General features: G+C 37.3%; 2 protein-coding genes across 2 annotated transcripts in view; one reads left to right on the plus strand and one right to left on the minus strand.

The window, feature by feature from the left end:
* LOC144452767 (uncharacterized) overlaps positions 1-12,909 on the minus strand; it is a 42,364-nt gene that overhangs the window by 19,381 nt on the left and 10,074 nt on the right. The gene's annotated exons all lie outside the window — the stretch shown is intronic.
* On the plus strand, positions 334-4,343 carry LOC144452768 (kelch-like protein 32). The gene is made up of 3 exons (XM_078143919.1): positions 334-454; positions 1,059-1,364; positions 2,494-4,343. Exons 2-3 carry the CDS (start codon positions 1,088-1,090, stop codon positions 4,341-4,343), a joined length of 2,127 nt encoding a protein of 708 aa, XP_078000045.1. The 5' UTR covers positions 334-454; positions 1,059-1,087.

A 12,909-nucleotide genomic window follows, 5' to 3' on the forward strand; every position in this document is an offset into this window, starting at 1 on the left:
ATATATCTTTCGAACTGGGTTGAGTTTTCATCGAAATGAACCGTTTTCATATGGTGACGTTCTCTGAGTAAAATTCTATTTAATTATAAAAACATATTAAGTAGATCGCAGGAGTAGATCCAATATCGTCAACTAGGTTTACGTAGGTCGGATTTTCTTTCTTTCCTTCACTTTTTATATAATTGTTACGTACATTAGAACTGTAGCCTCTCCAGCTAGCTCTTGTGCCATGAGCTCTAAGCCTTCGCCGACTCAGTCGTAATTTTTTTTCAATGACCTAGGTGGTGTAAACTTGTCGTTGGTGGCGCTGTATAAAACTTCCAGCGATTGGTAACAGTCGACACTCAACATCACACATAAAGACTTGTAAAGTAGTAAGGAGTTACCAGCCGGAAATTGATCACTGGTACAACTTCATAATGTGGCGTATGTAATGTATTCGTAACACTCCAAGGTAAATTTTGTTGTCTTAGCTTTATATTTCTGGCATATATCCTGACTCAGTACCTTGACGATACCCGTTTCGATTCATTAACCACTGAAACACACTCCGTTTTCCGAGGGGCTAGGGGGCTGTACCAGTTCCGTGTCCAGCTCCAATACTGCCAACTCCAGACCCCATTTTAGACCTATTTTAGCCAAAAACCAATACCCCATTTTAGACTTTTACAGAAGATAAAATTTAGACCAAAATAGTTTTGTAGTAGTTATAGGAAATGGTAGATGGCAAAATGTAGTTTTCACTCTTGTACAAGTTGTAATTTTTCAAGTGGCAACATTTTGGGGGGAATTAATGACACTATTGTGATTTGGTAGCCAATGAAACATTTAAACCAAAATAGAAAATAATGTAGAGTAGACCCCACATTAATCTTCAGCTCGAAAAAAACATTCTATTTTGAACCAAAGGACTAGAAAACGCACCACAAAGGGCAATCCACATATACATATAGTAAATAGGGGGAGTAGCCCCCCCCCCCCCCCATAGATGTACAATTTTGTGAACATATTTGTTGTGTGTGCATATGACTAAACATTTTTGTACACATATCTTTCAGACATTTGTTCATAACAAACTGTAGTGACCATGGCTAGCACCTATCCACAGAGAATTACTGGTAGTAATACCACACAGTTCTGTAATGAAGTCTTTAAATCGTTGTACAGTCAACAGAAGGCAGGAAGTCTGTGTGATCTGACTCTCATTGTTGGGGGTAAACACTATAGAGTACACACAGTTTTGATAGCAGCAGTCAGTTCTGTCCTAGAGGAACAAATACTTGGCCTTGGAACAGAGACATCCTTAGAACTACCAGCAAAATACTCCAGTGTGATGGATATTGTACTTGAATTCTTATACACAGGTATGTTTAATGTTAGGAACAGAAAGGTGAGAGCAGTGTGCCCTCTAACGATAGCCAAATTTTGTTGTTGTGAGTCAAAATGAGAAAAACTGGGATTTCTTGTGAGTCACCACATAGTAAGAGATGGGGGACACCAAATTTTGGTGCATCACTAGAAATTGTGTATGTCAGTGGTGCGTCAAATTGGCTTAGAGGACACACTGGTCACCTCATAGTAAGAGATAGGGGAACACCAAATTTTGGTGCGTCACTAGAAATTGTGTGCATCAGTGGCACGTCATAGTGGCTTAGAGGGCACACTGGTCACCACATAGTAAGAGATAGGGGAACACCAAATTTTGGTGCATCACTAGAAATTGTGTGCGTCAGTGGCACGTCATAGTGGCTTAGAGGGTACACTGGGTGAGAGTGGTTGTATGTTAATGACATAATATCATAACTAGACAAAGCCCATAAGCTCGCGCAGGGTAGATTCATTTGTAACTGGCTGCCTCACGATGATATTGTAGATAGCGCCCTCCTCATGGAGAATGTACATATAGTATATAGAACATGCATGCAAAGTCATTGTGCCGTAATGCATCCTGGGTAAAACCACCCAAAAAAAACCCATCGCATACGTACTAATCATTGAACCACTACCTGGCCACTTTGCGGCCACTGTGCAAGCTATTACTAATTATGCAGAGGGCCATAGAAATGTCAGTTTTACCAACTTGCATGGTGTCCCCTCTCTTATTAGAGTTGTGAAAATTGGAAAATCTGACTTATCACTTAGTTTAGTAGAGGTCTGTTGTATGCATGTACTGGGGTTATTAATTCACATATCTTGATACAATTGGTTGTTTTGGCAACGGTACAAGAAGTATAGCGCTTCTAACTCTCTTCACTTCCCCATAATTTCTATCCCATATATGTAAAGTAGGTATCATCGAAACCACATTTCATTTGGTATACTTCCATAGCTCTGTTTCAGAAAGGCCATGAAATGCAGGGCTGGTAGAAATAATATTTTCTGTGGAAATTTCCTATGTATAAGAAATACAGCTGAGATGAAATTATCCCCATCGTTCTTTCCCCTTTAAGAAAAACTCAAAATAAAGTGTATCCTTATATTTTCTCTGCACAGGTATCTTACCAACAACTGAAGATGGTGATTTAGTACTGCAGTTTGCAGAAGAGTACAAGGTGAAGCATCTAGCTGCCAATGTGAGAAAAGTTACTTCTGAAGAAAGGGGAAGTTATGTGTACAAATCAGACATCCTTCGTAAATGGAATAAGTACAGACAAAGTGGAGAGCTTTCCGATTTTATCCTGAAAGTTGAAAAACAGAATTTGCAATGTCATAAATGTATACTTGCAGCAGTATGTGATTATTTCCATGTAATGCTTACATCAAATATGATAGAGAGTACAGAGGGGGAAGTGATACTGCATGGAATATCTGACATGGGAAGAAGTACAGAGGGAGAAGCGATACTACATGGAATATCTGCTGATGGGTGTGAAACTGCTATAGATTACATCTACACTGGTAACTTTGCAGAAGATAGCGATGTGGGCTGTGTACTTAATGCTGCCTGCTATTTACAAATACCTTCATTGATAGACAACTGCACTAGATGCCTTCAACAAAATTTAAATATTTGGAACTGTGTTAGTGCATATCAAATCTCCATTTTGTTTAGTTTGGCAACTCTCGAACAGTCTGCTGAAGAATTTATAATCAAATTCTTTGAGGAGATAGAGGAGGCACAGTTTATGGAGTTACAATTCAAAGAACTTGTTTCATTTCTTAGAAATGATGGTATACAGATTACGTCTGAGTTAACCCTTTATAAGTTGCTGATCAAATGGTGTAAATATGACGAGACACGCACAAAATACCTCGATGAGTTGATTGGATTTGTTCGCCTGCCGCTCATTACACGTGAAGACTTGAAAGTTGGAGTTGTGAAAGAAAAACTGACATCACAAAGTAAGATATGTACACAGTATTTGGATGAGGCATTAGCCTACCATAGCTGTGTGTATCAACAACCCATTTTACAAACACCAAAAAGCCAGCAAAGACCTTGCAACGCAAGTATGAAACTTATAACATTAGACTTGAAATGCAATTCGGCAATATCAGGTGTCGATATTACTCAATCACAGCTACGTATAAAGAAAATCACACATAAACCAAGTTTGGTTAAAAATCCTGGAGTCATCGTTATGTCCGACTTCTTGTATGTTATTGGTGGGCAATATGCAAATAATGAAATGTGCAGTCGGCATGCTTACAGATATGACCCACGGTTCAATACATGGCTACAGCTACAACCCTTAAAAACTGGACGATGTAAATTCTTCCTTGGCGTTGCAGACAACAAACTATATGCAGTCGGTGGTATTGTGCAGAGAAATAAAAGAAACCGAATTTTAACCAAATCAGTGGAAAAGTATGATCCGGAAGATAATTCTTGGAGCTACCAGAGTCCATATTGTACTGAACTCTATGGCTTAGCAGGTGCAACATTCAATGGTAAATTGTATACCAGTGGTGGAAAAGCTGGCAACACCTGCTATGACAAACTACTTTGTTACTCACCAGATGTGAATAGTTGGGAGAACAAATCACCAATGAGAACACGTGGTGTATATGGTCACAGCATGATGACAATTGATGAAAGGATCTATGTGATTGGTGGGAAATCAGTCAGCCAAACTAGCTTCTCGGTAGACCATCTGGGTGTCTTCAAGTATGACCCCTTGATAGATGAGTGGGAATTCGTGACTCGAATCCCAAAATTGAGTATCATTCGATATTCTCGTGCCACGGCATATGGATGTAATATTTATATTATCAGACAGCGGAGGTGTCAGTGGAATGAGTCTAAGTTTATACTGGTATATGATGTTAAAATGAAGACGTGGGATTTAAAACCCCTGCCAAGTAATTTCACAACTGGTACTTTATGTTTCTTGATGTGCTAAAACATTGTCTGATTGGTTCAAGAAATACTGTTCACCAACCAATCAACATTAAGATAACAGTATTGTTATAGCCAGTGCAAGTTTTCCATACTAGTAATAATATACAAACATGTGACTTTTGTTAATCAACCAATCATTAAAGGGGAATGTCAATCCAGGATATAAAGGTATTGTCTTAAACTTTAGGTCCTGGAGAGTCATTTCATGATTTTACATCACATAATTTTTGCTCGTTTGCCAATAAACACCAAATTGAAACTCTTTCACATAGCAGTGCACCATTGCTTCATGGGTCTTATTAACGTGAATAATCAATAGGTATCCTGTAGTGTAGTGGCATCTTCTGTGTTGATAGCAGAGGTCGCGTTATTTGTGCATATTTGACGCACTATTTGACACTTGGGATGCATTTTTTTTTTATGTATGCATCACTGGGGACGTGATAGACATCTTCGTTTTAGATGATATCAATTTCAAAAGTATGTCATGCACTCATCTCATACATCATACATGGAAAAAGAACTGTGGAAGTATCATGACCCAAGTACAATTCATATGTACCACCACACCTATCATGTACATCATGTCTTGTAAGTGTTTGAAAGATGTGTGATGAAACAAGCCTCCTCATAAGATTTGTTTAATACTAGTTTAGTAACCATAGTAATCACTGTTTAGTATAATTTAGACACAGACAGGACAGCTACTCAGTACCTTTAATACAGAAGTGGGTCATCTTTGCCATGTCACCGAAATACCGAAATACCGAAGTTCACACGTGACGTAGTTTTACAGCAAGTGTAGTATTAACCGTCTTGTTGTGCAGACCAGTCTGTTGTCAGGTCTGGTGTTTAATTGTTGTAGTCTGCAGACCATAGTATGTAAGGTCTGGTATTACAAACCTGTGAACTGTACTGCATTGGTGACGGAGAATAAAGTACGAGTGATGTGTTGAATTGTAGATTAATTTGTTATCGTTTATTCGTACCCTGTGGGACGTTAACCCGACAGTAAGGACGCGCTCCAGTATAATTCTGCGGTGGGAACCCACAATAAATTTGTACAGATCTGTCTAAGGCCAATGGTCTGATAGTCAGGGGAATAGACGGTGATTTATGACAGATGCATTCAAGCATCATGCATGCATGCATATATACATGTATTTATCTACATACATGATACTGACCAACCAACACAAAAAGACACAGACACAGACACAGACACACACACACACACACACACACACACACATATGAACATGTACATACATAACACACACATATACATACATACACACATACATACATACATACATACATACATACATACATACACACAAACACACACACACATACATACACACACACACATACATACATACATACACATACACATACATACATACATACATACATACACACATACATACATACATACATACATACATACATACATACACATACACATACATACATACATACATACACACACATACATACATACATACATACACATACATACATACATACATACATACATACATGCATACATACATACATACATACATACATACATACATACATGCGTACGTACGTACATACGTACATACATACATACATACATACATACATACATACATACATGCATACATATTTATTTACACTCATTTCTGATAAGACATCCAGATTACAGTAGACTGCTGAAGAGATCTCATATTTTATTGAGTTTTCAGATAGCACATACTAGTAATTGAACCTCCACCAAATTTTCACTCTGTTTATGACAAGGTTTGAAACCTTATATTATTAAAATACACTGTGTTGATTGTTCTTGGATGAAATGAAATCAGTCCCACTCTATACACGATGGGAATTTTTTATGCGTTTTTGTTTCACGGGAAACCAATATAATTAATACATGATTTATTTTGCCAGAATAAAGAGGAAGTGAGAAAAATAATCCCCTACACCAGTGTTCTGAGAAGGAAAATCTCATACTTGTTAGGGAATTTTTGTCTCTCACTCAACTTTTGTTGGTTTCAGACAAAATTCCCCAACTCTTGTGAGATAATTTCACCTCTGTGATCTGTATGTATATTACTTATTTGTTTAGTCAGGATATACAAGGTATCCACTGAATATGTTATAATAATGGTGTCCATGCATTCCATTATCTGTCCCTCTGTATAATACCAGCTTGACTTGATCATTTTGCTTTAGTTGTAACATAGTGCTGTGGGATTGTTGTTGATACATGTCTGATTGTTTTGACATGCGAACTCTTAATATTGTAGAAGTATTCAGTTGAAGAGAAACAACCAAACCATAACCTATCCGATTTCTACAATTAAATGAGAAATAATAAATACCAGGTACTTGACAAGTAAACACTCCAGTACCCATGTTAATGTTAGCATTAACATTTACAATGCCACTAGTGTAAGTGATAACTTGATCTGAACTGCCTCCTACTAAACCCCTGCTTGTCCTCACTGTGAATGCCACTTTTGTCAAGTTGGGTTGTTCACCTTTTTGTCCCTTCACACTGATACCACGATCTCCTTTACCACCCTTCATTCCTGATATCCCAGCATTCCCTTTATCACCTTTCTGACCTTTGACACCAACACCGTTATGACCCTGGTCACCCTTGGGTCCTACTGCTCCAGGACGTCCATCCTGACCTTTTGCACCTTGTTGACCTTTGACATGAGGAAATAGAAAGAAAAACAAATAAATTTTCAAATAAAAAAATATTGTCATTAATTATAATTAGTGTTTTTGCTAAGGTTGGGGAACGCCGTTAACAGAAAGAGGGAAAGGGGTAAAGTTGCATAGTTTCCCATACAATCTACCATAATTTTGTTTGGGAACCACGGTAATATTATGCTGGTAGATTTTGCTTACTTAGGCCAAATAAAAGAAGTTGTTTGGTTCCGGTTAACCCACCCAACCTAGTTTTTCACACTGACCCCAAACTTTTTTTTACGTGTTCGAGAGAAATAGTAATAAAATCGCAAAAATCATAAAGTCTCGCCAGGAAATAGTGGATGCGGAAACTGACATCAACTTAAAAAGACAATATAAAACTGTTCTTCCAATCTGTAATGGCTGTACATCTGATAGGAAGAAATAAACAACACAGAGACCATTTGGAAAACAATGGAAAACCTGAACTAGACGCTCACATATGAAAAAAAAATAATATAATAAAATAAAAAATCTACCCACCCCACCTATTTTCAAATTGAATGTAATCAGAACCACACAATTTTTTTTCCAGCTTATCATCTTTAACAAAGACCAAGATAAAACAAGTCATTGAGAATGACATAGTCCCCACTATGATTGGGCAGTTTATGTTGTTATTTTCTTGAAATCACTACTCTGATCACACAACAACACTTGTGAACCTATAGCTACATCAAACAGACTTAGATATGTTGTGTCTCCTTGTTGGGCATGTAACATGCCTACTCATGTTGTATCTCCTCGTTGGACAATATGGGACATCCCTACTCTTCAAGATGATGTGATGGAATAATACATTCAACAATAAAGGATGGGTCGGGTATGGGGGGGGGGACCTGTTCAAGCATGTCTGAGTTATGCCGTTGGACATTGAAAATTTGCAAACAAAATGGCTGCCAGGTAGCCATATTGGATCGTATCACAACAACAATGGATATGCACATGTATGTCATAGAACACTGTGCTAATACCAACTTTGAATGAGATCTGTTCAAGCATATCTGAGTTATGGCTTTGGACATGGAAAATTCGCAAACAAAATGGCTGCCAGGCAGCCATATTGGATCGTTTCACGATGAAAATGTATATGCACATGTATGTCATAGAACACTGTCTACTACCAACTTGGAATGAGATCTGTTTAAGCATGTCTGAGTTATGGCTTTGGACATGGAAAATTCGCAAACAAAATGGCTGCTAGGCGGCCATATTGGATCGTATCATGACAACAATGAATGTGCACATGTATGTCATGGAACACTGTCATAATACCAAATTTGAATGAGATCTGTTCAAGCATGTCCGAGTTAAGGCTTTAGACATGGAAAATTTGCAAACAAATTTAAATGGCTGCTAGGCGGCCATATTGGATCGTATCACGATGAAAATGGATATGCACATGTATGTCATAGAACACTGTCTACTACCAACTTGGAATGAGATCTGTTTAAGCATGTCTGAGTTATGGCTTTGGACATGGAAAATTCGAAAACAAAATGGCTGCTAGGCGGCCATATTGATTCGTATCACGACAACAATGAATATGCACATGTATGTCATGGAACACTGTCCTAAAACCAAATTTGAATGAGATCTGTTCAAGCATGTCTGAGTTAAGGCTTTAGACAGGGAAAATTTGCAAACAAAATGGCTGCTAGGCGGCCATATTGGATCGTATCATGAAACATATTTACGTGCATATGTATGCCATTGTATGTTGCCCCTGTACCAAGTTTGAAAAAAATTGGTCCAGGCATCTCCAAGAAACGGCTCTGGACAGACACACGGACGCACGGACAGACGGAACCCATAAGTCCCGGTTCCAGACTTCGTCCGGCGGGGACTAATTATACAGAAAATTACACCATCATTGCTGTGTATAGCTGTTTATGTATGTAGTCATTGAGAGTACACCACAGAAGTAGAATACAGTAACATTTATATTTTCTGAGCACACAGTTATACTTGTACAGCTATTTGGTCCAAGTTATTATGAAAAGGGACAATTGAGCAAAGCCAGTAGACTGAGCGAGTCAACTACATCTGGAAATATGTGTAGTCAGACCATTTCTCTCTTTTTATGTGTCTCTCTGTCTACTGGTCTGATAATGTCTATAAGTGTCTATCTGTACCTGATTCACCTGTGTGTGTCAACATTCCTTCTGTGTACATGTCTGTCAATATAGCTCTGTAAGTCTGTCTTTCTGTCTTTGTCTGCATGCCCATCTGCCAACCAACCAGCCTGACTGCTTGCGTCATCCTACAATGTACATGTACCTCCTGGCTACATGTCTGTCAATCTGCCTGTCAGTGTATATATAGTCTATATCTACCCTGGTCCCATGGTATTGAATCATCACTAGATCTACACCCCGGGCCATCTAGCTCAATGAGAAATCATGAACCAAAACTTGTTCATGCAAATTAGTAAACCACCAACTGTTAGAATGATGTAAACAATGTAGTATCCTGAGCTGATAAATATACATATGTGGACAATATGTAGCTGCCCCATTTATGAAAAAAAACAGTGTAAACTTACAAGGTCCAGGTGCACCAGGTGTACCAGGTTGACCAGGTGGTCCATGAGTGACAGGCCAGGATCTATGGCAGATGTTAAGGCAGTCATGATGATCTGCCTTAGTATCAGTGGCTGTCTCAGTGTCAGGTGTGGTTGTCATGGTGTCAGCAGAGGCTGTCTCAGCAATGGTTGTCTTGAGAAATACTCCAAGGAGTAGAATTGACATCAAGTAGTTCATTCTGAAATCAATCCAAACAAAAGACACATTACTATTTTTGTTTGTATATCAATCAATGTTGCACTATTAAGGAAGATACTTTCAGTACCATGGGGTTGTAAGTCTTTGATGAAAACACTTCTACGACAGTGGGTTCATAAACAGCTGTGTGTGTGTGTGTGTGTGTGTGTGTGTGTCTGTGTGTCTGTCTGTCTGTCTGTCTGTATGTCTGTCTGTCTGTATGTATGTATGTATGTATGTATGTATGTATGTGTGTATATGTGTGTATGTATATGTGTATATGTGTGTATGTATGTATGTATGTATGTATGTATGTATGTATGTGTTTGTTTGTTTGTTTGTTTGTTTGTTTGTTTGTTTGTTTGTTTGTTTGTTTGTATGTATGTATGTATGTATGTATGTATGTATGTGTGTATGTGTGCATGTGTGTGTGTATGCCGTGTGAGTATGTGTAAGGTTGTAATTTAAGTCCAACTTTATTTAATATTCATTTAAATGATTTACCTTGTATCTTTAATTCCAACAAGGATTTACCAGTTAAATTAATATCGCTTTCTCCAAATTGTTTTCTTTATGCTGATGATCTGTTATTATTGTTAGAATCTAACAAATATTTGTTACACAAGTTTTGCTTAAAATGGAAATTAACTGTAAACATCAAGAAATCTTAAGTCACTGTTTTCAATAAAACCAATCATATGATTAAGAGTGCTCATTGATAATGTGAATTCGAATATTGTTATTTGGGCATTGTAATTTCTGCTAATGGTAAATTTAAAAGAAATTTCTGTAACCTCATGTTAAAGTCCGCGAAAACTCTTTTCAATTTATGTAGACTTGACTATCTGCTGATGGTTGTATTTCAGTTGATGTAACACTTATACATCGTTTTGATCTTTTGATAGTTTGCACCAGTGCAGGGCCTAACTATCAAGACTTACGGTTGTGAGCTTAGTCGAAGTTGGGTTGTGAAATTAATCATAAGAAGAATTTTCTTGATGAAATTATAGTTACCCTTTCTATCGAGTTTTATGGTGTCTCTAAGAGAGCTCCAGTCAATGACATAACAGAGGAATTACCCTATCAATTTTGTTAAGTGTTAGCAAAACAACTAATAACCAGACTTTCGTGGTATCAGGCGAGTGCAAAAGTTTGTTCCAGTCTCTATAAAGGTCCTGTGAATATATATGCTGAGGACAACACTGAGAATAATGAACATATGTATAGAAAAACATATCCACTGGTAGTACAACTTTTCACTTCAATTCTGTGTGTGATATCATCACAAAAATATATATATTTCTACCCAAATACCAATATTACATATGCATAGAGTGACTAGCAGTAACACAGGTTAATTTCTGTCAATATACATATTACAGGAGATTTTGTATTAAGATCAGTGAGCCTGATCACAAGGTTTCATGTTGAGATAGACACCATAAAGATAACACGTGTACATCACTTACACAGTATCTGCTCTGTATTGTGTTAAGGATAACAAAAACAATATAAATGTAACAAAATACAGAACAGACTCAGTCAGTGTAAGTGATGTTTGTGTGTTGTCTTTATTGTGTCTACCTCAATATGAAATGTGCCCGGTGATCAGTCTCACTGATCTTGGTACATCGTTTAATAGCATCTGTAATACTCTCTACCAGGTGGTACACAAAAAAGCAACAACTTGGAAACAACAGGATTAAATCCTTACCTTTCAAAAAATGTCTGGTCGGTGATTATCAACAGAAAGCTTCTTCTAATGGCAATATGTTTACAGCAGATGACTGTTTCTTCTGTTCAGCAATGTGTTAACAGCTGGCAGTGATGTCTTCAGTTTAGCCTAATGTTGCAAGTCTGTGCTTATATTACATAAAATCTATATTCTTTATATCATATTTTAGTCAAATAGTAATGAGCTCATAGTGCGTAAATCTACACTTTTAGTTTGATAAATTGTGTTTTCACCATTTACATACTTACTGTAGATTTATTGAATAACTGTTTGAAAAGTTTGACTACAGTAATTGATAATAATTTCTGCCGAGCAGTGTTGTTAAAAATTGTGTACATTTGTAGAGAATTTACGACACAATTCTTTGAAGAGTCTATAGGCCACAAATTAGAAAGAATGAAATTTATGTTTCTCAGTCAACAACACAATACTATTAAACATTAGCTAACACATATTATACAACTTTCATAATATCAGCACTTATCAAAAGGGAATTAAGATATTACATTACATTTATCTAACCTAAACTTTACACTTTCGAATAAACCTTATTTTGTTAACTATTATTACTCTAGTTGATATATTTAATAGTTTGTTTAGCACCTAACACTTATTGCAGAAAATCCAATGAAAAAATGTAGTTTTGGATGCAATAAACATTCTATTCTATGCTATTCTATGCTATTCTATGCTATTCTATTCTATTCTATTCTATTCTGTTCTATTCTATTCTATTTTATTCTATTCTACTCTATTCTATTTTATTCTATTATATTCTATTCTATAGAGTTCAGTGCTGTGGAGGTGGTGGTGGTAATGGTGTGGGGGTGGCAGTGATGTGGGGGTGGTGGCATGGAGGTGGTGGTGGTGGTGGTGGTGGTGGTGGTGGTGGTGGTAATGGTGTGGCAGTGATGTGGGGGTGGTGGTGGTGGTGGTGGTGGTGGTGGTGGTGGTGGTGGTGGTGGTGATGGTAATGGTGTGGTGGTGGTGGTGGTGGTGGTCATTTTCTCAGATATATTTGTATTTAGGGGTACAAAAGAGAATAATTCCATTAAAAGTAAATCATTTTTGTTGGATGAGAATTCTAATAGTTCAAACCCCCCACCCACATCACCCCCACCCCCATCACCCTCATCCCCACCCCAAACTAAAAGAATTAAGCATTTTATCCTACATTGAACCTTTTTAATCAGTCCTGGTTTTACAAAAGAGGTCAGGTCAAACTATACCATAAATAATTGTTTTCTTCCTCTACTATTGATTTATAAATTTCTTTTTATGAGTGGAATTCATCACATCCAAACCTTCTTTGACAGTTTGTC

Source organism: Glandiceps talaboti, chromosome 23 (genome assembly GCF_964340395.1).
Source record: "Glandiceps talaboti chromosome 23, keGlaTala1.1, whole genome shotgun sequence".
NCBI lineage: Eukaryota > Metazoa > Hemichordata > Enteropneusta > Spengelidae > Glandiceps > Glandiceps talaboti.

What these genes read in the sequence shown, in the direction of transcription:
- LOC144452768 (XM_078143919.1), top strand. Translation starts at nt 1,088, where the DNA reads ATGGCTAGCACCTATCCACAGAGAATTACTGGTAGTAATACCACACAG. An exon ending in ACTTGAATTCTTATACACAG is followed by an intron (nt 1,365 to 2,493) that starts GTATGTTTAATG and finishes TTCTCTGCACAG; the next exon opens with GTATCTTACCAACAACTGAA.